General features: G+C 40.4%; 2 protein-coding genes across 4 annotated transcripts in view; both read left to right on the top strand.

Moving 5' to 3' along the window:
- adam12b (ADAM metallopeptidase domain 12b) overlaps positions 1–18,904 on the top strand; it is a 95,513-nt gene extending 76,609 nt beyond the window's left edge. For 2 of the 3 annotated variants that reach the window (XM_032541410.1, XM_032541409.1), the window contains 8 exons: positions 1,449–1,647; positions 5,609–5,686; positions 7,798–7,906; positions 8,138–8,324; positions 8,767–8,860; positions 10,772–11,023; positions 16,050–16,225; positions 17,111–18,904. In XM_032541410.1, the coding sequence (XP_032397301.1) occupies positions 1,449–1,647; positions 5,609–5,686; positions 7,798–7,906; positions 8,138–8,324; positions 8,767–8,860; positions 10,772–11,023; positions 16,050–16,225; positions 17,111–17,162 (1,147 nt within the window). In that variant the 3' untranslated portion in view covers positions 17,163–18,904. The remainder of the gene's footprint in view (positions 1–1,448; positions 1,648–5,608; positions 5,687–7,797; positions 7,907–8,137; positions 8,325–8,766; positions 8,861–10,771; positions 11,024–16,049; positions 16,226–17,110) is intronic. The other variant, XM_032541411.1, reaches the window with a different exon arrangement.
- A 1,565-nt stretch (positions 18,905–20,469) lies between these two features.
- dhx32b (DEAH (Asp-Glu-Ala-His) box polypeptide 32b) lies at positions 20,470–26,275 on the top strand. Its single transcript, XM_032541407.1, has 11 exons — positions 20,470–20,886; positions 21,052–21,245; positions 21,817–22,192; positions 22,279–22,515; positions 22,807–22,900; positions 22,986–23,135; positions 23,851–24,042; positions 24,135–24,275; positions 24,636–24,826; positions 25,114–25,304; positions 25,905–26,275. The coding sequence occupies exons 1-11, from the start codon at positions 20,605–20,607 to the stop codon at positions 26,068–26,070; spliced, it is 2,214 nt and encodes a 737-aa protein (XP_032397298.1). The 5' UTR covers positions 20,470–20,604; the 3' UTR covers positions 26,071–26,275.
- Positions 26,276–26,594: the final 319 nt, after the last annotated feature.

The raw sequence follows: 26,594 nt of genomic DNA, 5'->3' as shown, positions 1-26,594 counted from the left end.
TAAATAACTGTAATCCTCAGATTATTTCTGCACAATACACAGTCCAGTGTTGATAAGCTTACCCTTTCAATATTTTAAAATATCTTTTATAAATTTTCTTTGTATTTGCTTTAATGTTATGGACCATGATCATGATTTCAGTTTCCTGTTCAGGAGACAGAAGACCTTCCCGACCACCTTGTGTTGGTAATCTTTCAGGTCTGCCATACAAATAGTAAAATACTGTAAATACTGTCTAGAAATACAAAGTAGCAATACATTTCCCAAATACTTGAAACTTCATTTTACAGTCCTACAGAACTGTCCACACAATTGAGTACTGTATTGATATGCATTTCTGTAATTGTCTGGTGAGAGTAGATTTATTACCTATTCTCATTTCGGAAAGTCCGGATGATGGATGCTACAGTGTACCCGCTCAAATTTGGCTGTACTCTTTGCCCAGCCTCCCTCATCGTTAGACCATGGTTAACCAAAGTGGCCCAGATCTCATCAGAGATTAAGGTCCTTGGCCTTCCTCATCCTCGTCCTCCCCGTCCTCCTCTTCTTACTCCTCTGGCTCTGGCTCTGTTTCCAATGTTGGCATATATTGCTCCAAAACAGAAGAGCTCACCTGTTGCCCTTTTATGCTAAAACTCTGATTGCTAATTGTAAAACTGTGTGACAGGTATTTGCCCATGTGATGAGTCAGTGTGCATATTTGAATGGCGGTGTATTCCTTGTGAAAACAAGAGATTTCTTCATGAAAAGTGTGTCAAATAGAATTGGTCCCTTGTCAGTGTGTGTGTCTGTTCATGTATGTGTTATTTTGTGTCCCTCTTTCCTGTCTTTCCTCTCTGTGTTTTTTGGCCCTGGGACGTGTTCCTCTGTCTCAGCGTATTGTTTGTGATTGTTTTAACTGTTTATAATTTCAACAAAAAAAAAAAAGTGATTTAGAACTGCAATGTGAGTGTAAAGCAGGAATTGTAGCAGAATTGGTTCAGGGGGTTAGTGCATGAGTTACATGTTGTGGTCATAAGATAAGATAAGATAAGATAATTTGTTTATTAGTCCCCAATGGGGAAATTACTGTACTGCACTCTGTGTACACACTTTTTGTTAGTACTCACACACAGGCCTGAAATACACACACATGCTCAGGACTTATACATGCACTATACATGGAGAGATGTCAGAGTGAGTGGGCTGCCAGCTGAACCAGCGCCCTGAGCGGTCGGGGGGGTACGGTGCCTTGCTCAAGGGCACCTGGCAGTGCCCAGGAGGTGAACTGGCATCTCTCCAGCCACCAATCCACGCTCCCAACTTTTTGGGTCCATACGGGGATTTGAACCAGTGACCCTCCGGTTCCCAACCCAACTCCCTATGGACTGAGCTACTGCCACCCCACAAGTACAAGTATTTGTGTATAAACAATTGAGAAAAATTGTAAATGTTTGTGTTGCATCCAGGGACGCAAAATGTGGCAAAATTCAGTGCCAGGGAGGAGCCAACCGGCCAGTGATTGGAACAAATGCTGTTTCTATTGAAACCAACATCCCGCTTCAAGAAGGAGGGCGTATCCTGTGTCGAGGAACTCATGTTTATCTGGGTGATGACATGCCTGATCCTGGGCTAGTTCTGGCTGGTACAAAGTGTGGAGATGGCATGGTGAGTGATCAGTTTATCATTTAATTTTAAAGAGACATTTTAAAGAGACTCTATTTAGTCTTTATTGTCCTACGTTTTCACAGCACTATATACATCAGACAACAGTACATAAAATAGCACACAGTAACAACATACTGTACAATGACAGACTATAGTACACACTCAGGCCTGTTCAGCGAGGCCTATTGTTTAAGGTGGCTATGGCTACAGCGATTAGGCTTTTCCCAAAGCGAGTCCTTCTCCACCTCAGTGCTCTGTACCTGTGCCTGGAGAACAGTAGGTTAATATGGTGATTGAGTGTGTGTGTGATTTCTTGTCCTATTAGGTTGAAATGCATTCAATGGCCTTATTGTACTGGAGCTCTGCGGGGTTGGTGTAGGGAGACCAATTATCCTGAAAGCAGTGTTGGTTAGGAGTGTGAGTTCGGCCCGATTAGTAATGTAGAACATGTTAAAGCAGCCGTTGAAACAGTACATGATATCTGTGTCTCTGGTGTTTCTTTTGGATGTCATTAGTTTGCTGGTCGCAGCTGAGTCTAATGTTAAGTGTTACTCCAGGGTATTTCAAACTGTCAACTATTTCAACTTTTTGTTAATTCTTCTTAGGTAGCACAGACAATGCTCAATATTTATGATTCAACAGTAGGTCTCCCCTCTGCACAATACACACCACCTGACAACTATATGAGTCTATGTAGTATTCCTTTGGATGCTGACTAAAGAGTACTGCCAAGGCAGAGACAGAGAAGTTGCCCTTCCTAAATAAAAAGACTAATAAAGTTAACTCTTGAGCAAATCCAGTGATCCGGGGCTGGATAAGACGATTATGGCAACAAATATTTAATTAGGTGTGCCTCTCGACTTTTCTCCTTCTATGTGCAGCCCTCAAAACCTCCCACACCACGCCAGTGACATCAGGGCCTATTTTTTTTGCCAAGAGCGAGGCAGAAAAAGAGCTTTGGGCTGGAGAACTTGCCTCCTTAATTGTCTCTCCAGATGAGGTTACAAGATCTGTTCTTAGTCCTGCATTAATGGAAAACTGGTTGTGAGGGCATATGATATGGGGCGCATACAGTGTCACCAACTTCCTCTGCTGCTTTATATCAATAAATAAATACAGTGGTGTGAAAAAGTGTTTGCCCCCTTCCTCATTTCCTGTTCCTTTGCATGTTGTCACACTTAAGTGTTTCGGAAACTCAAACCAATTTAAACAATATCAAGATAACACAAGTAAACACAAAATGCAATTTGTAAATGAAGGTTTTATTATTAAAGGTGAAAAAAAATCCAAACCATCATGGCCCTGTGTGAAAAAGTGATTGCCCCCTAAACCAATAACTGGTTGGGCCACCCTTAGCAGCAACAACTGCAACCAAGCGTTTGCGATAACGTGCAATGAGCTTTTACAGCGTCCTGGAGGATTTTTGGCCCACTCTCTTTGCAGAATTGTCCTAATTCAGTTACATTAGAGGGTTTTCAAGCATGACAGCCTTTTTAAGGTCATACCAACACAATCTCAGGATTCAGGTCAGGACTTTGGCTAGGCCCACTCCAAAGTCTTCATTTTGTTTTTCTTCGCCTTTCGTGGTGGACTTGCTGGGTGTTTAGGATCATTGTCCTGCTGCAGAACCAAGTTCGTTTCAGCTTGAGTACACAAACAGATGGTCGGACATTCCCTTCAGGATCTCTTGGTAGACACAGAATTCATAGTTCCTTTTATCACGCAAGTCTTCCAGGTCCTGAAGCTGCAAAAGCCCCAGACCATCACCACTACCACCACCATATTTTACTGTTGGTATATGTTCTTTTATGAAATACAGTGTTCCTCTACGCCAGATATACTTGGACACACACCTTCCAAAGAGTTCCACTTTTGTCTCTCGTCCACAGAATGTTGTCCCAAAAGTCTTGGGGATCATCAAATTTGTTGTGGAGAAATTGAGACGGCTTTGATGTTCTTTTTGCTCAGCAGTGGTTTTCTCCTGGAACTCTGCCATGCAGGCCATTTTTGCCCAGTCTTTTCCTGGTGGTGGAGGCATGAAGCTCACCTTAACTGAGCAAGTGAGGCCTGCAGTTTCTTGGACGTTTGTTGTGGTGTCTTTGTGACTTCTTGGATGAGTCGTCGCTGCGCTCTTGGGGTAATTTTGGGCGCCGGCCACTCCTGGGAAGGTTCACCACTGTTCCATGTCTTCGCCATGTGGGATAATGGCTCCACTGTGGTTCGCTGGATTCCCAAAGCTTTGGAAATGGCTTTATAACCCTTCCAGACTGATAGATCTCAATTACTTTCTTTCTCAATTGTTCCTGAATTTCTTTGGGTCCGGCATGATGTGTAGCTTTTAAGGATCTTCTGTGGACTTCCTGTGTCAGCAGCTCCTATTAAGTAGTGCCTTGATTGTGAACAGGTGTGCATAATCAGGCCTGGGTGTGCGAGAGAAATTGAACTCAGGTGTGGACAACCCCAGTTATAGTATGTTTTAACAAGGGGGCAATCACTTTTTCACACAGGGCCATGTGGTTTGGATTTTTTTTCACCTTTAATAATAACACCTTCATTTACAAATTGCATTTTGTGTTTACTTGGTTGTCCTTGACTATTGTTCAAATTGGTTTATGTTCCGAAACACTTAAGTGTGACAAACTGCAAAGGAACAGGAAATGAGGAAGGGGGCAAACACTTTTTCACACCACTGTAGATAAACATTATTTTTTTGTGATACTGTATATCACCAGTACCGACTTTAAAAGTAAGCTTCCCTGTTCAGAACTTCTACCTTTTCCCCTTATTTGCATGATCCACGTGCTTCTCTACTCTCCTTATGACCAGGTAAAATGTTGTTTAGGTGCATAAACAGCAAGGCAGTTTGAGTTATTACTCTATGCCTGAGGAGTCTTCCACACACCAGCCCTTGTGGTGTAAATTTAAAAAAGTAATTTGTGCAAGACATTGTGCTTTCTCACCATTTTCTGTAACAGAGAAAATATCACACATGTTTTTACACATGGCCAATACCTGGCCAGGTCAAGTCTGGGCCTGTAAATAAGCACCTGCTTATTTACAGATACCTATGGTGTCTCCTCAGTAGTTTTAACAACTGGATGATTGCTTTTGCCAATCCCCTGGCAACTGTGGATTTAGGTGGTGAAAAGCCAGCGCTCTGCCTACGTGCTTGAAATTTGGCTGAATGTGTGAGGCCCAGGTTATCCTAGAAAATAAGTTTTGTGCAATGTGTTGTCTGGTTTGTCCACCTTTGGACTATGGAACCAAACGGTAATGTCTTACAGTCCTACGATTCCTCATAAGTTTTTTCAGTTACGTCACTGGGAGCTAAATGACCTTTGAGCTTTTGAGCAAAATGGCAGTCTGCCAAGTTAGCTTGTCTCCTGGTTGCTGGTCTCTGCAAAATGTGAGTGAGCTCCACACATTATCTTGAAATGTTGCTGGCCTGAAGGTGGGTCTTTGTCATGGGCCTTTGTGCTTTAAAAGGTTTTCTATTTTCAATGACAATCAGGCATTAAGTTGGCAGCACATGGCCCACACAACAGTGGCAATTTGAGGAAAAGCTCAGTACTGCTTTGGATAGGTATGGAGGATATTGTGCCTTTTGTGTCTTCACCTTATCAACTCCAGTAAGGGTTGTGATGTGTATGTGGTGCAGCTATCCTAAGTGACGCTCTGCACTTTCAGCTGAAAAAGTTGTTTAATTTGGTAAATTTAAAAAATGGTATTCCACTTCCATTTAATTCTACATTAATTCATACATTTCAATCAAATTGTTACTTTTGTTTATACCCATGCAAACTGCAACTTTACTCTCCTATTTGAGTAGAGATCATGCAGCAGGTATAAATCATGCAACTGCTATTAAAACTGCACATACAAGACAGATATTCATTCATATCCATTATATGTCCAATTCTATGTCTCTTAAAAATACCTAATGACGCTTTCCTCTTTATAGGTGTGCCTGAATCGCGAGTGCCAGAATGTCAGTGTCTTTGGTGTGCATGAGTGCTCTGGGAAGTGCAATGGACGTGGGGTGAGTACAAAGTACCTACTAGCTCAATATTTGTTGTTAAATTATACACTGCAGCCTGTGAAACAGTGCAATTCATCTGGATAGACTCTGTATTTATCTATTTAGTTACATTTTGACTAACTGAACAAAATTAAATCTTACTTCCCCAATAATTGCACACAATAGCAGAGCAAAAGTGTATTTACAGTGCAGCATGTAAGTAATGGCGGATACTCCAACAATCTTCATTACTTACTCAGGTTAAATCAATCCCATTTAACAGCATCATTTGTGGTCTACTTAAGGTGTAGTCGATCATCTTGTGACTGTACAGTGAGAGAACATATAGAGCAGCACTGCAGGGAAAGACCACTATAGTAGTTTGGTTGCTGTATAAAAGTAACACTGCCTGCCAAGAAATTATCACCTTTCTCTCAGTATATCATATCAGTAATTTAAAAGGGGTGTTTTATGTTCCATTTACTTTGTTGTTTAGCTGTAGAGTAAAACCCTCACAAGGGGCTAGTTTACAGCAACCTCTGATCTTTATTGTCAATTATGGCAATTGAGGGGCGCCCTTGTAGCTCACTTGGTAAAGGGCATATTATTAAAGCCGAGTCCTTACCGTAGTAGCCTGGGTTCCTGTCCAGGCTACATCCCTTTGCTGCATGTCATACGATCTCTCTCCCCTGCCTTTTCTTTCTGTCCCTCCATATTGAATAAGAAGCAGAACTGACAACAAAATAAATCTTGAAAGTATGGCAAGTTACGGTGCAGAGATTATATACAATGAGAAACCAAAGCTGTGATCCTAAAATGTTATAGTCTTTAGACTTTTTTCTTATTAGCTTGTAAATGACCAAATACCCCTGAACCAAATCAGTCCGTCGATAAAAAAATGTGCTCAACAACAAAGCTGCCAATTGATCGGCTCACTGCAATAATAATAACAACATAGAAAATACTTTGCAAGAGAAATGAAGTAAAGGGAAACAGTTTCCCATTAAGAGTTTGGACTTGAGCTTCATTTTGCCCCCTGCAGAAGTATCTGCCAAATCAATTTGTCTGACATTTTCTCAAACACCTCACACACAGTATGAGACCTGACTGGAATAGAAGTGATTATCTGAATTCACTGTGGGATTTTAAAGAATATTTTTTGCCTGCAAGTCAACTCACTTTATCTTGCCAGGAATGCATTGGCTTTATTCAGGTGGTATCTGTATGTGTTGCTTTTCTATACCCTATATGCCTATATAGCCATCTACAATAACACAAATAGATCCAAATGTGAAGTGTCATCTTTTCTGATATATCAAATACTGTGAGAAACTGAAGATAGAGCCAGGGACTGATTGCAGTTCCATCTTATTACCATTTTAACCATATGAGATACCCTCAGACATAGTAAAATTACTTTTGCAAATGAGCATAGAGTGGATATAATGTATCTGCATAAGAGCATAGCATCTTCAGCTATACAGGATTTTAAAGACTTAGGTACCTAGTCTTATTTCACATTTAAGGTTTTCTGAGTGTTAATCAGGAGATATAGATAATATGTCTTTTTGACAAAACATAGAGATTGTATTTGCTTTTCCCTAAACACACACATAAAATCATACCTTCCTCTGAGCCCCCCCAAGTGCCTCTTAACCCCATCACCCAGTATGAAGGAGTGTCCATGACCTGGAGGCAGGGAAGGCACTTGACTGCACGTCTGTGCTAAATGTAAACGTCCCACAGCTGCCCAACTCCCTCTTTACCTCTCTCACTCCTCCATCCTCCCTGCAACTGACAGCTGGACTGTGTTACCTTGCCAGGGACTCCTCCAGGATCAAACTTCTGCACTAAAAACCTGAGGCTTTCACAGAATCCTAAGCACGTTTTATCTATTATGACTCTCGGTACTCGCATGCAAGGCCAGTTTCTTCTTGTATTGAAAGTCTCTGAATGACAGTAGTTTATTTATGAAAAATAAAATAAACTAATTCAGTTTTCATTCAGGCCCAGACATAATTTATATCTGGAGTTTAGCTGTAGGGATATAAATGCCTTTGATAGTATTTTATGCAGGAGAAAAGGAGTTACAGTATAGCATGTAATAAATAGTAAAACTACCTTGTTTGCAGGTGTGCAACAACAAGATGAACTGCCATTGTGAAGCACACTGGGCCCCTCCATTCTGTGGGAAAGTAGGCTTCGGTGGGAGCATCGACAGTGGGCCAATGAGACTAGCAGGTAGTGTTCTATCCTCGCTCATCGAGACATCATCAGTACTGGATTGATGTGTGGTTTGGACTGGAATGTAACTTTCCTATAACACAACACCCTGTCAATACAGCAATACATTACACTGTGTACAGTCTGGCATTTCAGTCCTTAGTGTAAAAGATGTGAATCACAAACTGTGCTGCTGACCGGGGCCCAGCTGTAACAGTCTTTGCATTGTCCTGTCATTCTGTGCTGTAGATGTGCGTGTGTGTGTATTAATGTGCGTGTTGTCATATATGGCATCAGCCGACAGTGTGGTCATTACTGTGGCAATCCTGGTTACCCTGGTCAGCCTTCTGGTAACCACCGTCATCATCTTTCTGAAGAGAAAGACTCTGCTGCACCTCATCTTCACCAATAAGAAAAGCACCTTGGAGAAACTCAGGTATCAGTTTGGCTCCTACGTCTTGTCTTCTATTTCCACTAGTTACTTTATTATTTTGTAAAGTTTTGGCTTGGGTGCACCTGGATGGCTACATAACGTTTGGCAAATCAATAAATGCTTGTTTTTGTGTATCAAAAATGAAATTATCTTAAACTGTTCTTGTTTGTTATATTATTATTATATTTATAAACAGGGGACGTCAAGCCTGTTTTTTTCATTTATGATTAGCTGAGAATCATTTTTTTAATGAAAAATTCTAAAAGAAGTATTTTTCATCTACAGTTAAACTTTGTGAATATACCAGAAATGTAATCTAAATTAACCTGAAACATTTATTTGAAATATACAAACACATTTATTGTAAATCATAATAATTATAATTATAATAATAATAATAATCAGCTACTCATTGGACATTTAAGTACTTTGGTTGTTCTTATAGATCCATAGAGGCCAACAGGCCAACCAGCCCCATGTACAGGCCCACCCCACAGCGCAAGCCTCTACCCAAACCCTCTGCAGTCAACATTTATAAGGTGAGTCACTCCCTACAATATATCTGTTACTGCATTAATCAATATGTATCAGCTTATACTGTAAGTTCTTATTCACAAATATGTTTGCGGTATATGTGTGTGTGTTTGTGTGCTCATTTCTATCACAGCCCATCTGATTTGATTTCCTTTGTAATTACACTCTATTAGATCCTCTCACTAAACTCCAAGCTTCCAGGCTTGTTGACAAAACAAGATGCCAGATAATTGACTCAACTTTACTATATTTCTCTCTGAGATATATTAATTACTGTGCTTTTGTTGACAAGAAGCAGAGACAATGTAATTGAGAGATTGCTCTATTTAAAAAAAACATAGGATGTTGATATTTGAGCCCCCTTAATATTTGTTTTTGATTAAAAAAAAAAACAAGTAGGGAGAAAAGTTGATTGATTCAGGCGGAGGAGGAAAGCAGGTTTTGATTTGTTTTTTTGGAAATGATAAGCACAGCAGGAGATGGTCTATCATTAATATGTCTAACAAAACTAAGGGCATTTTATTAATGAATGTGTGGATGAGATTTGTGATCTGTGTTTGCACTGTAGTGTATCTACAACTGTGTATAGAAGTTAAATACATATACTATAATTGAGCATAGAGGTTCATCCAGTTCATGTTGAGTATTATTCAGTCCACCAGAATGACACAATGTCTGAAACAGCCTGTCCGTTCTTATTATTATGATCGCTTCACCCACTCGCTCATGTCAGTCAACATCTCTCTTTGAATACATCTGCATTGTGTTTGGTCTGCGTGTGGCGTGTGTAGTGTGTGTGTGTGTGTGGTGTGTTGTGTGTGTGTGTGTGTGTGTGTGTTTGTGTGTGTGTGTGGTTGTGGGTGTGTGTGGTGTGTGTGGTGTGTGTGGTGTGTGTGTGTGTGTGTGTGTGGGTGTGTGTGTGTGTGTTTGTGTGGGTGTGTGTGTGTTTGTGGTGTGTGTGTGTGTGTGTGTGTGTGTGGGTGTGTGTGTGTGTGTGTGTGTGTGGTGTGTGTGGTGTGTGTGTGGTGTTTTGTGTTTTCATCAGCAGCCAAATTTTCCGGCCATTTTAGGTGTTATTGGTTTGTTCTGGAGCAGAGGTAACAGCTGGTCAGGACATGTGGTCAGGCTCTGGCTTTCACAATTTCAGAACGTCATATTTAATAATGTGTTCTCGAGTTTTATGACTGATTCTGACATCAGCTATTTCACACTAATGAGAACTATATGACTAAAGGGGTTTTACCTTTTATGCCTGCACTACAATCATTACAACTAGGGCTGCAACTCATAATTATTTCCATGATCATTTAATTTGTTGAATATTTGTTTGATTAATTTAATAAATAACTTTGTCAATTAGGTGTCAGAAAAAAAGAGGAAAAAGGGTTGACAAGTAACAGTGTGTTAAAAAGTTGGATCTAATATGTCTTAATGTTGCCTTTCTTTAAATGGTTGTTAATTTCTTAATTTTTTATTTCTTATACTGCACTGTAACTTTTATTTTTGTGTTTCATCTGTTTTTATTTTTTATTTTTAACTGTTTTATTCTTGTGTTTTATCTGTTTTTATTTTTTAACTGTTTTTTTAACTGTTTTTATGTAAAGCACTTTGAATTGCCCTGTTGTTTAAATGTGCTATACAAATAAAGCTGCCTTGCCTTGCCTTGCCTTAGGGGACAGGGGACATACACTTACTGACTGTGGAATTTCATTTAGCTGCTTTGGTTTCAGGTTGCAAGTATTGGGCAAGGTGGCTCACTGTCACACTGTCATGACTTACTGGGGCACTTAAATACAACAGAGACTGTTAACGTTGATGAGTAACACCTATGATAAAAGCCTGTGTACTGCTGCCATATCTGATAACACATAACTGCTGGAATTACTGAAAATAACTTCCTCTCATTGTCTTTTCAGCCATCTCACCTAAGTGCAGAGCCTCTTCTGCCCCCACACAACTTCCACTCTCACAGCCTGCGCAGGCTGCCCTTTTACCAGCCCTTGCACATCAGCCAGCCCATGCCAGTGTCTCTGAGCGTGGGCCAGCCCACTCTGCCTCCTCTCCCAGCCCACCACAGGGTCCTGCCTGCCCACAAGAACCTCTCACCACCTCGAGTGCCACCTTTTCTCAGTCTGCCTCGCCAGCAGTCATTATACAGAGTAGACCAGGTTTGTTTGACTCAATAACTCATAAATTCTACAAGTTTTTTAGAGTTTACTTTGTCATAAAGCTCATTCAATTCAAGTTATGTATATTTTACTGTACATTATTCAATTTTCTAAGCCATACTACAGGTTTATACATTGATTTTCTAAAGTGTATTCTAGGCAACCATCAATTTTATGTAGTAGTATGAGAATAACCTGCTGAGACTTGAAAATGGTCACAATGGTGCTTTCTTTTCATTTCCTGTATATGTCATGGTTAATTCACATTGGATCTAATTAGACCTTGGTGTTGCATTCAAAGACACTGACATCTGAGATTTTAGTCACCTTCTAAAAAAGCATTGCAATCCGAGGCTATGTTGACAAAACCATTTCACTGCTCTGAAGCTTTCAATCATATTGTTATGAAACTGTAGATGTTTATTATTATTTTATTCTTGACCCGGGAAACAGTTGCTGACAAGCAAGTTTTAAACTAACATGGACAAGAAGTCCTTAAAGAAAAATGAGAATTGAGACATCTACATCTCCATAATTACTGAATAAACTGCTGAGAAAGATCATGTGAGGTGAGATAATGTTTTTTTTAAAACTACTAAACTTTGAACCTAAATGAGATACATGTTGTCGGGAAATCCAACCTTTGAGATAAACAACAAATAAAAAAGTTGTACAGTGGGTCTACTCATTTCTCAGATGTCACAGTTTCCTTGGACACACAGATGAAGAGTTTTAAAATCAGTCCCTGCTCATGCTGCGTTACCCCATAATGTAATGTAACTTCAAGAAAAAGTTCAAAATGCTCAATGTGATGGATGATCTATGTCAAGCAAATTTTGAATCTTGCAATTTTCTAACTGTACTGAAATTAATAGAAACCAGTGGCGTGAAATGGAAGGTAGGAAATTAATCTAAAAACGAGGTACTCTTTACAAATGCTCTGCAGTAATGCAAAATATATGCAAATTGTAGTTAATGGTCTAAACCTTGTACAGTCACCTGTATGGTCATTTTTTAAAAGTTGAAAAGCGTCGGATACCGGAAATCTATGCAGACTGAATTTCTGCACTTCGGTCGGCTTGCTTGCCCTCATATAGACAGCATTATTCAATCTGTCTCTCTTCCTGTGACCCCACTCCTGCAAAGCCACCAGTATTGGATGCAGTGGAGATAGTAAATCCATCTGCATGGTGTATTTGGTGGTGCATCCGAACCCTGATACGTTAATGTACCAGCACAGCAAGGAGAGTTGTGTAGGATGTTGGCACTCTGTGAGCTGCAGGGTGCAGAGGAAAATCCTCTCAGATGTATTGCCTAAAAAAAAAAGAGGAAGACATTACTTTTTCAATGTGACACCTTCTCTCTGTTGGATAAAGAGCATAACATAATCCCTGATGTAAAGCAAAAATTAAACCATGAAGGATTTAGAGGGAGGCGTGCAGAGATCCATTTTTCATACCTCCAAGGTTAATCATTCAGGTGAGCGGCAGCAGCAGCAGTGGGGGAGAGTAACTAAGTATATTTACTCAAGTACGGTAGTTTAGCACAATTTTTAGGTACTTGTACATAAATTGAGTATTTTCCTTTTCTGTTACTTTATACTTCTACTTCTCCATATTTTGGAAGCAAATGTTGTGGACTACTTTTTATTCCACTACATTTATTTTACAGCTATAGTACTTTTTGAATAAATACATAAAACATACAATAAGCTTATAAAATACAATAGTTTAGGTTAAACCAACCTTTTTTGGCTTTTGACTCCTCACAGGAAAGCAGTGTCTAGTTGGAGTCACTTGTTACATTTCAGATGTCTAGAAGTTGTTAGCAGTTTCACCAAAACAACATTTCCCTTCAAACTTCTCAGATGGTTTCATTTGAATAACTGCGGGCCTAAAATGTAAGACGATTTGATATTTCAAAAAAAGGCAAAGATTCGACTAATTTCCAACAGTTTTGTAGCAGAACTTCATCTGTATGTAAAGTAGGTAAAACTATAGCAATACTTCTACCACTGAGCAGCAGAAACAACTGGTGTCATGTTCTGTATGTTTTTGATACATCCATATCAAGCACTGCAACACATCAACCTTGATTGATATTAACGTGTGCCAACTAAGGATTTGCTGAGAGGCCACTTTTTACTTTACAAAAAGGCTGCTCAACGACCTGCCAAAACGATGAAACTCTGGTACCTGCTAATATCTACTAGCTCATTTTGCTGTAATTAAAAAGTAGGAGTGTAAGCCACTTAAATGCCAGCAAGGATGTACAAGACATCAATCCTTCAATAGAAAGTGTATTACAAGCTTATTATAATATTTGACACAACCTCCCCTGCTGTCTGTGCCAATATGTCTCATTTAAAAAGCCTTTTTCGCTGGCTATCTTATACCTGTGTGCCAGTTGCACCCCATTAATGTCGAGGTGTTTCCAGGGGAAGAAAGCCTATCCTGCATCTATTGCTTTGAGCGAGAATATGAAAAACTGTGGGAGCTGGGGTATTTTCACAAACAGACCTGCTTGTTATTATCTTGAAAAAACACACATCAGATACCTGTAGAGTGATATAAAAGTAAAACAAACAAACTCAACCCCTTTCAGATACACTGCAAAAGCATAGTGCAGCATTAGACTGTTGAGGAGAGAAAATCATACCTTTCCAGAATTTAATCTTTTCAGGAACTTTAAAAAAAATTGCTTTGTTTTTGGACAGACGACCACTCATTTTTCAGTTCCTCTGGAGGTTTAAAGGTGCTTGTAAGCCCAAGGCTCATATATCTTTCTCAAGCCACGGAGGATAGTGCAATTCTTCATTTTGAATTAAGACTTGAACACCACCAAGACTCCAGTTACAGTGTGAGGTTATCTGCCCAGAGCGGCATTAGAATGCACATGGGTCCTGGATTATTCTTGCATCTGAGTAGATGCATCTGTCCATTTACATCTTTGTTGTTTTGTTTGTGCACTTCTTTGAAAAACAGCCTGCGTTGGGGGTTATTTTGAACTCAAATGAAACCGTCCGTAAGTTTCACATGTAGGAGTGTAACTACAGTGGGTGGGTCACCATATGTTTGAAGTCTGTGAGATGCTGTTAGTTTCAGTTAGGATTCACAAAGATTTTCTCTTATTGGATCACAGAAATCACAGTGTACATTATAACCCCCAAATTCTCAACAAGTAAGAACAGTAGCCACACGAGACTGTGACACAGATTCAGAGGACAACGGACCTGCTGTACAATTATTTGGAGCTCAATCAGATTTAAGCATCGTTATAAAATCTCAACCTCTGTGGGGCATCTCATGTTTTTAATTACACATGAAGAACTTTGGGCTGTTGTATGCAGAGTTTTGCCAATTTTGAGTTTGTAAAAACAATTTTCTCTCAGTTGTTAAATTCTTACTGACTACTAGTAGACATGTACAGTAATACACTATAGTGTGACTTGTGATACTTTGAAAAGAATACACCCTTTGAATATATGTTATGTCTGTTATGTTATGACATTACTGACTGTATTTCATATAGAGCTAAAAACAATTGGGTGATAAATTGATTAGTCAATCAACAAAAATGAATTGGCAACTATTTTGGTAATCTTTTTAATACATTTGTAAGCAAAAAGGGCCAGAAATGATCTTGTTCTGTCCGCTCAAAATGATTAAAATGCTTGCTGTTGATCAGACAAAGCAAACAATTTGAAGACGTCAGCTTGGGCTGTGGGAAAATGCGATGGGGATTTGACCCGCTTAAACCAAAATGGTTTAATTGAGAAAATAAACGTCAGATTAATTGAATGTATTCAAATTCCCCTAACTCATTTCAACCTGCAACAAAACATACTCGGCCAAAATGTAAGTGGACACACTACGCTCATTTGTGATGTTTTGACCATGCTATATCTGCTATAGTAGATATACAAGTCATCATAAAAATGTTGGATGGGGTAAGCTCTGGGCTCTGTCTATGCAGCCTACTAAAGTTCTTCCACACTAGAAAAATGCCAAACCATTTCATAAAGGACCTTGTGTGGTGCATGTCATGTTGAAACAAGTACGGATCTTCTCCAATCTGCTGCCACACAGTGTGAAGCAACATGCCACTGTCTACGATATCATTTTTTGCAGAAGCATTAAGATTGACCTTAATTGGGACCAAAGAGCCCAGACCACAAAAGTTTGTGGATAAGGGTGTCTACATACTTTAATGAGACCTCTAGCTCTCGCTCACAGGTTTTATAACTGGAAGTCTGTATGTTGATGTGACAAACTTAGTCAAGTCTTGACTGCGCTCATGAATGTTTTAAACCTTCCAGCTCTCTGAGTCTCACTCATGCATGATGTGGAACACCTTCTTTCTTTCTTTCTCTCTCTCTCTCTCGGTGCGTTTTAATCCATTTAAGTTTGTCAGTGTATTTCTGTGTGTGTGTGTGTGTGTGTGGGTGTGTGTTGTAGTGTGGGTGTGGGTGTGGGGAAGTTTGTGTATGTGTGTGTGTGATGGTAGCCGGGCCGCTGGTAGCAGATGTCATCACTGCCTCGCCTCCTTGCTGTAGATTAGTAACACATGATGGCCCCTCATTCCGATAACCTTCTACACTCACGCAGCACTGCCACAGAGGTGGTGGAGAGGGTTTGGGATTCATCTCATGTTAGCTGATACTGATAACACAGTGCCCTCTAGTGAAACATGATATTATTCAGTCTTCCTTTAGCTGTATCGAAAGATAAAAGTAATGTGATTTGTATTGTTTTTCAAATTAATGTCAGTTAGCAAAAAGGATATACTATTGATGTTTCAATATCAGCTTAGTACAGTGCTAATCCGCATTTAAAAAATCAATTAGTTCGGAAACAAATTTATCATTCCTCAAGACAGATAAACCTTGATCGTGTATCTTTATGCATGCAGTGAATGGGAAATTGAAATACCTGACAACACTATTCTGTTTCATTTCATACATTCTAATGAGAAAGTATACAGTATTAACCGGATGGACTACATTTGACTTTTTTCTCTTTTTCAGGACTTTGAGAAGCCCAGTCCACCTCAGAAACCCCTACCTGCAGATCCACAAGGGAGGAGCTCTCAGTTGGGTCACAGTTTCACAGCCAGGGGGGTCCACATCCACGGAACTGGACCCCTCCCCATACCTATCCCCACAGTGCCCAGGCCTCCACCCACCATCCCTTTACCCAGCAGGTCAGTTCAGCAGGACAGGAATCCCCTGTTTTTTTGCCCTTTTGCAGCATGGAATATGTACCATTGTTGGCTTCATCTCTTAATGCTATTTTGTAACCATGACGTTACATTTTCATACCGTTACATCCCCATTTGCAAGTTATTCCATTCAAAACATTAGTTGAAGCGTATAATGGACTTGTGAATGTTCTAATCTATTTCATCACTTTTAAGACTATTATTGTTAAATAGTAATAAATAATAATAAATGCTATTGTTAAAATTCCTGTTTGCTCACATGCTGTATGTGAAGTGTTTTGCTGGACATCATGTCATCCATGCGGTTTTGAGTGCTGTATGATTGTTGTTGTGGCTTTACGCAGGTTGTTTTTTTGTGTCACACCATGTGGACAAACATTTTTATCTGCGAAAACCCTCTCCAACAATTTAAAATAGGCTCATAAGAAGTGTTTTCTGGTTTATTAAACCGCTTTTATTATCTTTGTGAAGATGATGTGAGAGCGTTCTTACACGGCTCTAACCCTGTTCTACTTCAGCCTTGGCGTTAAGCCAATGGCATTCAATTCAATCAAAGATTTTACTACAGTTGATCGGACCTAATAAGATTACCGTCGTGACTTTTATGTAGACTTTTAAGTGACTTGTGCTTATTCAGACATGAGGGCCCACAAGTTAAATTGATATCAGATTAACGCAACAAGGTGCATGTCTGAAAGGGGATATTTTACATTAGTATAACATAGACTTGTATTTCATACAAATGCAAAATCATGCACATGTTACATTGTGTATTGCATTTGGGAGCACACAGTTACATTTTACAAACTTTTTAACATGGTATCTTTACTGTGGTAATGACGTCATGTATCCATGCTTACGTTTCAGACCTGTGCCGATGTTGCCCTACAGACCACCAAAGACTCATAAGGACTGCTGAGTTCTTGACTTCATGGACGAGTAGATCTCCTTCCAACAGAAGGAGACTTTCTTGATTTGCACTTATTACTGAGACTCTGTAAGTCCTTTCGGACAGTCGGAAGTATCACAGAGTTTCCAAAGAAAGGGGGCTAACATCACACCTCGGTGCTACACTTCTAAAAGGTGATTTGTTGCTCTCGCTCAGGTACCAATCAACTATTTATGTATTTAACTGCGATATTACCAGTTTCTGCAGAGAACACTCTGATTAAGAGTGATTTTTTTCCCCATGGAAAAGCTTAGAAAAGAAGAAACATGGTGTAATTTAGAATATTTCTTTTTCATTATTTGGTGATTTTTGTACTTTTTTCTCAAATGAAATGCTGAAATATATGATGTTTTTATAACCACTTAGGTTGCTTAACTAATTGAAAGGCAGAAGCGTTTTTTTGAAGATAAAGGGAAATGGAGCACAACTCTGCACATAGGCCATAAAGCAGTGTTATTTATTTAGTTTTTTTCTTTTTTTACGATGTATTCAATACTGACTGCGTCTTTGCTATTCATTTCTCCACAGTGCTACAAAGTAGATACTAATCAAATCTTCTTATTTTCTCTTTTTTTAAATACAGTGGACTCATGTTAACCCCTCACACTGTTTTTATTGTGGGATTAATCCGATCTGCTCATTTTACAGCCTCACGGTCAGGCTCGTTTATTCCCTTATAAGTTCACTTTCGCGGTCAAGTACTTATCAGGAAAAGTACTTTTTCACACATTTGAGACTGGCTCTGACACACTGCTCTGGGCATTTGTAGAACGCTCCACATGTTCTTCTGATGCTGGCAGACGCTGCAGAGTCTCAACAGATTTGACGGACTGATTGTGTTCCAGAGAATTACACCAACACCAAATAATTCAACATTAACTTTGGTGTTTGTATGTTTAACGTTTACGCTCACTTTGTCCTGGAGTGTGCGAGCCAAGCAGGATGATTTCAGCGCTGGGAGCTTTCCAAGCTCCTTCTCGACCGCGTCCAACAAGATATTTTACCGTATGTGTCCCGTCTTTTTTTTGCCTTCATAACATTCCTTTTGGATTTTGTATGGTTTTCATATTCTTGTACTCGGAGATTATTCACGCATTCACAGCATCGTTCATTAGAGTCAGAGCTTGGCGTTGCACTTTGAGTTGCCACTTTGTTGTTAACTTGCTGTTAAACAGAGAGGTATTCAACTGGTAAAACCTTTACAGCACAATTCTTTTTCCTTTATCAGTGTGTCCAAATGTAGTGCTTGTCTTCTCACCACTGCAGAATGATTGAAGCCTGTAAAGCAAGTAATGGTTTTTCTTGTTTTAAAAGTGTTTAGATGTGTTCAACAGTCAGTAACCGCTCTCCGCTGGAACATATTTGTTAGTGCTGTGTCGATTAGTCGTTAATTGTTTATGCCATTTGTAAATCGTAAATGTATTGTGTTTATTTGCATAACTGTAACATGTTTAAAAACCATTGTAAAGTGTAAATATTGTATGTCAGTTATCATTTATCTCCTGGTATTTATAATTTTTGCTTGTAATTCTTTTTTTTTTTACAAGCACCTTGAGGTCGTGCCACATTTACACTGGGTGGTAAAAACCTGATTTGGAAGATTTCGACCTATAACATGTAGGCCAAAAACAATTGTTTCAGGATTACATTTAAAATGAGAGATTTCATTTATGAAATCAAAGTCAAATAAAAGTTCCTTTATGACTGTTTAACAAATTGTAATAATTGCATTCTCATTTTGATAGTTAAAAAAATAATTCAAAAAGTTTTACAGCAAAAAAGCTTTAGAAAAAGAGTCTGTTAAAGAAAATAATGAGGAGTTCATGAGAAACATGGATATTAACTTTGTTGTTGTGACAAAACAATAAAACTAAAATGATTTGACTAAGATGACACTGAAAAGTAGAAACCATTCCCGATGTCTTGAAAATGACACAAAAATACATTAAAGGTGCACTATGAGTTCCTGTATGGTAACTTCTGTTGAAATTCAAAATAAATTCCAAACAAAAGAGAGCAAGCTTACCCCTCCCCTCATGTTTCCATAACTGTCTTGAGCAACTGACTGACACTCCAGCCAGTGATGACTGGCTGGAGTGTTTTTTTGTATTTTGGTGCCTAACCCTTGCCTCTAGTGTTTGTTTGACGTTTATAACCCCTGTGTTGTCTACCGAGATCAGGCTTTTTCACAGTGTATTCAGGGGGCAGGCAGCTAGCGGGTCAACAAGAGATGCCTACGATTTGAGACAAAAAATAAATCACGCTGAAATCATGCAGGAACTCATTTCAGAAAAACACTTCAGGTATGTGTGTCACTTTCCCCAATGGAAATGTTGCCTCATTCTTTGTCCGAGGGCTTGCTCTGCTGTCCTGTTGGACCAGCCCACCATGGTTGTTCAACACTGCCACCTGTCAGAAAACGCTAGTCATTACAAAAACTGAAATGTCTTGCCTTAATTCTGCAGAAACGTTTCAAACAGTTACCGACACAGATCAGTATAATTCACATATTAATATTCTGTTCTGGTGATATCAGATGGACAAACTTGTGGTAGCCTGTGCTGCAAGAAGATTTACAATATTTACATAGCACAGTGACCTTTTTAAGTATATATATATATATATATATATATATATTAAATATTCAGAGGGAGGGGAGGAAGGAGGTTTTCACAAATATTTAGTCAGGTTTCCCCATACATTCATAAAGTTACATCCACAAACCCCCGTTTCAAATATTGTTTTAATACTGTTGCCAAAGGATTTATTTTTTTTGTATTTTCTGAGTAATGATTCTAAAATTGAAAAACTGTAGGCTTTTGAAAGTGTAGTAACACACTGTAGAGGCTGAAAGTAGAGCAGACATTTGTGCTAACCTCTTAGTTTTACAAGCCTTCATTTTCTGCCATAACCGTTGGTTCTTGAATGTAGAAATGCATTATCTTGGTTTGTCAACCACTGGGATGATTAATTTCTTAATTACTAAATTAAACCGCAGTTGAATAGTGCATCTTACTTTATGTATAGCTGGTGGCCTTTGTGCGTGAGCTAATTCTCATTGACAAACAGTCAGACCCCACTGAGTTTCTGCCCATTTGTGTGTGTGTGTGTGTGTGTGTGTGTGTGTGTGTGTGTGTGTGTGTGTGTGTGTGTGTGTGTGTGTGTGTGTGTGTGTGTGTGTGTGTGTGTGTGTGTGTGTGTGTGTGTGTCATTTGTTGATGACCACACTTCTATGGGATTAGTGGCCACATGACTACACTGGGCTGGCCGCCTGGTGAGCCTTTCATTTGGCTTTACTTGCAGAAGGCGGTCTGTCCAACAGTTTACTGAAAGCGGGAGATTTCAGTAAACTGGAACTGCATTTCTTTGGAACTGTGAAGTCTTAACCGGACACACTGGGAGCTCACTTGGGATGGCGCTGGACATTACCAGTTTAACCGGCGAGGACTGTTTTGAGGGGAATTCACCCTGTTGTTCAGTCACAGGACCTTTGAGTCAAGGAGACAAGGAATATGATGATATTTTGGAGCTGAATCAGTTTGATGGACTGCCTTATTCCTCCAGGTTTTACAAATTGCTGAGTGAAAGGAAAGAACTGCCAGTGTGGAAAGCAAAGTGTGAATTCATGGACACTTTGGCCAAAGGACCGTTTGTCATTGTCAGTGGCTCTGCCAAAACTGGGAGAAGTTCTCAAGTGAGTACTGTTGTAGCTTTGAAACTTTTGATTGCACAGCTATGGAAAATGTTGTCCATTTTTATTCATGCAAAAACTTTGTCCCAGGGAGATATTCAATCCCGCTTACTATCACTTTATACTGGGGAAGCATCTGTGATGTGAACAACTTATCTTTTGAAACAGATTCCCCAGTGGTGTGCTGAATTCTGCCTGTCAGTCCAGTTCCAGCATGGCATGGTGGTTTGTACCCAGATTCATGCCCAGCAGGCAGTAGATCTCGCCTTAAGAGTGGCTGATGAGATGGATGTCAACATTGGTCATGAGGTCGGGTACAGCATCCCTTTGGAAACATGTTCTACTAATGACACAGTCCTCAGGTATGGTGAAGCAGCACTTTCTGCTTTTAAACACAGATCTAGCTAATGCTGCTCTATCTGATTCTTTCCCTCCTTTGGCTGGGATACTACAATAAAGCACCGTCATGACAACACCCCCACCCCTCCTTTACTTTTTCACAAAAGAAAAGTGGACAAAAGGCCTGAGGGGGCTCTTTTCAGGGGTTCCTCCACAGCTGCCCCGGTTCCCTGTCTGCCCATATGTCACACTCCCTCATGTGTTTTTTTTTTCATAAGTCAGCTGGGGAACAAAGAAACCCAGCACATTGGGGGGAGAAAAATCAGATTAACAGGCAGCCGGCATGAATAAAAGGATCCACTCCTCAGAGTAATTATCAGAGTAAATTAAATTAATAGGAGCAAAGTTGAAGTGTAGACAAAGTGCCTTTCATTAAGGTGCCATTCTGAGGTTTCTCCCTTTCAGCCTAGAGGCTAACAGTTAAAGAAACCTGAGGATTTATTTCAGGCTATTATTAATTTAAATACAGTGTGCGCCAACTGCAACATATTTGCTCCCTCCTAATGTCAAGCATCATTTTATCACCCACCACAGGTACTGCACGGATGACATGCTCCTGAGAGAGATGATGTCAGACCCTTTGCTTGAGCGCTACGGTGTGGTAATCGTGGACCAGGCCCACCAGAGGACCGTAGCCACCGATGTACTCCAGGGTCTGCTGAAGGACATTGCCCTGCAGAGGCCAGAGCTCCGTGTAGTTCTCCTCACAGCCGTCGAACCCGTCCCCAAGCAGCTGGCCCACTTTACAGGGTCAGCAGCGCCTCTAATTGGCCTGGATAGCCCGGGTGCAGGGGAGGTGGTGCACAGCAGCACAAGTGACAGCTACTTCTGTTCTGCTCTCCGTCTGGTGCTGGAGATCCACCACTCTGAAGAGGAAGGAGATGTGGTTGTGTTTCTGGTGACGACGCAGGTAAAAAGGAAGCACTGCACGATGGAATCAGCAGTCTGAAAATATGTCTTCCTCTGACTCTCTCTTCTTTGTTTACTCTCCACCAGGAGATAGATCTGGCCCATGAGATCCTTTGTCATGAGGGGCACAGCTTATCTCCTGATCTGGGTGAGCTCCTGCCTGTTGCTGTGCACCCTAGCCAGCCTGGGAATCTACCAATCCTGGGGGAGGAGGAGACAGGCCGGCCCCGCAGAGTATTCCTCACATCCAGCCCAAACGAGGACTTCTTCTGGGCTGTTAGCTCAATACGTTTTGTCATTGATGCTGGGCTTGAGAAAAGATATGTAAGTTAAGTAGCATTTTACTTTAGATAGTCAAGGTGGCGTTAGCTTTGTCTACTTTATATAATGTTGAGTTGTTTAATCTAAATCTAAAAAAGATAATATGTTGAAGATGTAAAATCTCCATCTGCTAAGTAACTAGTAACTGTAGCTGTCACATGAATGTAGTGGAAGGAAAACAATAGCCACCACAACAAAACGTAGCATAGATAAAGTATTAAGTATTTGAGTAAATGTACTTAGTTATATTCCATCACTGTGTATAATCAAGGTCACCACACTGTGATGCTGCAGGTCTACAACCCCAGGATCAGAACGAACTCGGTCATCATTCAGCCAATCAGCGCGGGTCAAGCCAAGAGTCGCAAACAGCTGGCAGGTCCAACGGGTGAGAAGTTCTTCTTTTTACAAAAGACGTGTGATGTAAATCTCTGGCTGCTGACCTGTCTTAAAAGGATCTTTCTATCCTTTAGGCAAGTGTTTTTGCCTGTACCCAGAAGACAGACCGCTTCCTATCGAGATACGCCCACATGTTGTGGAGTCTGACATCTCCTCTACTGTGCTCTTCTTGAAGAGGATGGAGATCGCGGGACTGGGCCACTGTGACTTCATCGACAGGCCGGGTAAGATTTAGGCTACATAAAGTAGACATACTGAGTGTTTTTGTGGCCATTTGTATTGGCTCCTGGTGTTCCACTAAATTTCCCATCATCCTCAGGAATAATGAGATGATTTTTGGGTTCAGTCAGTCCGTTCCCTTTTGTTCCAACACACAGGAACGTTTTTATTGTGAGTCACTGAGCCGTGCCTCAGCTGAACTGACAGCTCCAGTTCTGTTAGCATCCTATTAGAGCCTTTTGTTTTAGAGCTCCCCCCCCAAACACACACACACACACACACACACACACACACACCTTCTTCTTCATCTTTGTGTCCACATCTCTTAGTTTCAAAATAAAAATGATATTTGTTGCAAAGACAGAATAGAAAATCTAATTTGTACCATGAAAGACTTTTTAATTTTTTTTCATGGCAGATGTTGGTGAGGATTATAGAATCCTAATCTTCTGATGGCTTTTTATTCTGAGCGTGCCCACTAGGGTGCCAGAATACTGCAGGGGGATTGTCCCAGTGGGCCACCACTTTGCATTAGACATTATGAAAACTGAAAAATAATCCGTAACAGTTTTAGTCAGAGTGGATTTATATTTAATTAATAATCGCTTTAAATGTTAGATGGTCATAAAGACATGAACTGGTTCTCTGCACGATGTACTTCCCAGTTGATTTTAGTGAAATTAGAAAACAATGCATTATCTAAAAACCTTTCCAACCCAGATCCTGAAGGCCTAATGCAGGCTTTGGAGGAGCTAGACTACCTTGCAGCTCTGGATAATGATGGCAACCTGTCTGAGATGGGCATCATCATGTCTGAATTCCCCTTGGAGCCCCAAATGGCCAAAACTTTGCTCGCTTCCTGTGAGTTTGACTGTGTCAGCGAGGTGGTCATCATTGCTGCCATGCTAACAGGTACCATGTGCTGGCCTGCCATTTGAACTCATCTGTTAGTATCTAGTAAACAGTAAGTTCTAAACCTTACATGTGTCTTGTGGATTTTTTAGTACCAACTTGCTACATGGTTCCCTCTGCGGACTTGAAGCCAGAGGCGACTCAGTGCCACATGAAGTTCCAGAACCCAGCGGGAGACCACTTCACCCTCATCAATATCTACAAGGCCTTCAAACAGTGCCAGCAGGATCCATGTGAGTTTAAACAGTCACAGTCACACACACACACACGCACACACACACACACACACACACACACACACAAGATTAGTGAATGAAGAAAACCCATTGGAATTCTTAGCAAAACAAGTTTATTGACATTAAACAGTAATACCAATGGGTGTATTTGCAGTAATCACCAATTATAATGAGAATTATATTTTTTTTAATAGTTACATCAATCTAAAGAATTGGGGAAGATATACTAAAAAAACTAAATCAAAACAATGCTTTCACACATAGCTGTATTGATTATTGTCCCATCCCTATTTCTCCATCACTTGACTGTGCCTTCCAGTAATCATCTCCTTGGGCTGTGTCCTCTTCCCTTGTTAGACTGCAATGTGGAGAAATGGTGTCAGGATTTCTACCTGAACCACGCTGCTCTGCTGATGGCTGACGCTCTTCATACTGAGCTCACCGACACCCTAAAGAGGATCGAGCTGCCCATCTCAGTGCCGGCCTTTGGTTCCCGAAGCAACACCCGCAACATTAAAAGAGCTCTGCTGGCAGGTTTTTTCATGCAGGTCAGAAAACATAACTTTATTAAACCACTCCACAAAAAATAATGGAATTACAGAAGGGCACTTTTTCTGATAATTCCGACAGCACATGAATGCATCACAGAAACACCCAGAGTCACCCTAAAGACTCTTAATGCCATTATGCCCGGGTCACGCTGCCTTCCTCTATCTGTGTGTGACAGCTACCTCGCTAAACTCTATCTTTCTACACTATATATTAGTATATATGTATATTAATAACCCTTTTTTGGGAAATCCATCTGACTCTTCCTGGCTGTGATTTCCCTCAGGTGGCGCGGGACGTGGATGGATCGGGGAACTACTTCATTCTGACCCATAGGCACGTGGCACAGATCCATCCTCTGTCTGGCTATGGAGCCAAGAGCCCCAAGCTGGGCCTGCCTGAGTGGGTGCTGTTCTACGAGCACTCCTTCTCTGAGGACAACTGCCTTCGCACCGCAACCCACATAACACCGCAGGAGTAAGCCTCAGCCTTGTTAACATTTTATTTCTTGTACATTTTAAACTGTGCACTTGTTTTACAATCACATAACTGACCATATACAGTCTTGTTGACTAGACTGCTGTCCTTGTTGCTTTAAAAGAACGTAGTAGAGCACCCCTCGTATCTTCACCTTTAAAGAAGCTTTAAAAGTAATCAGACGGACACATTCTCTTCCCCTCGTGGTCTGAACGTAAAGCCCCAGTTCAGCAGAGACTAGTCATGCTGGTTGTGAGAGGAGGTATCCTAATCCTGTTCTCAAGTATCAGCTGGCTGGAAAGGGGATTATAGATAGCACAGATCACTGGGCATGCGGAGCTGCAGTTTAACTGAGGAAGAGAAAGCTCTGCAGCCTTTGTCATGCTCTCTTGGGTTCCACATCTTAAAATGTGTCAATCGAAATAGTGCGAGGAGCAGATATTGTAAGCATCTGTAAGTACTGTAAGTCTTCTCTCCAACAGAAATTAGTCATTCAAACCTAACCCAAATTGAAAGCAATTTTAGGTTAGTACATTCAACACAAAAAATGTTTTTTTGGCTGCGCTTTTTTACCAACAATATTGTCCTCTCTCCTACTAGGTTCATTCAGATGGCACCACAGTATTTTTTCTACAATCTACCGCCTAGTGAGAGCAAAGATATCCTCCAAAACATTTTGAACCATGGAGCTTCTCAGTGCCAAGAGCAGAAACCTCCAACCTCCCAAGAGGGACCCCAGACTTCTGACCGCTGTGTCATACAATGACTGACTAACCCAGAGTTCTCAGTAGACCTTAATACACTATATTATATACAGAAGCACATTGTCTGGATAGCAGAGTAATTGATCATATTATTTGTTTTTTTAGGAGGATTTTCCCTTCATCTGTGCCCTTCATCACTTTTGTCAAAATATCATGTTCTGTATTTAACGGTTTTACAAAGTGCACTAATATTTGATATAAAAACAACTGTTCTTATCTTCATTTTCAGTGCCCACATACTTATATTTGTACTTAATCCTCATATTCAACAGAAAAAACAATTTACTTTAGGATTTTTTTTCCATACTTTAAAATGTCTTTGAAATTTAGGTTCATAGTGCCCGCTGGCATTTTGAATGATTCTGTGGCTCCTTTTCGCATCTTACCTTCAGCCGCTGTCCAACAGTCAGTCACCCACAGCACTGAGGGTCCAGCCTGATTAATGAGGTGCAGGGACAGATTGGCTCCCACCTGCAGCTCCATCTGGTGTTGATACAGTTCAGTAACAGTGGGGTGACCCAGTTCA

Source organism: Etheostoma spectabile, chromosome 17, assembly GCF_008692095.1.
Source record: "Etheostoma spectabile isolate EspeVRDwgs_2016 chromosome 17, UIUC_Espe_1.0, whole genome shotgun sequence".
Classification (NCBI taxonomy): Eukaryota; Metazoa; Chordata; class Actinopteri; order Perciformes; family Percidae; genus Etheostoma; species Etheostoma spectabile.
This window is presented reverse-complemented; position numbering and strand designations above follow the sequence as displayed.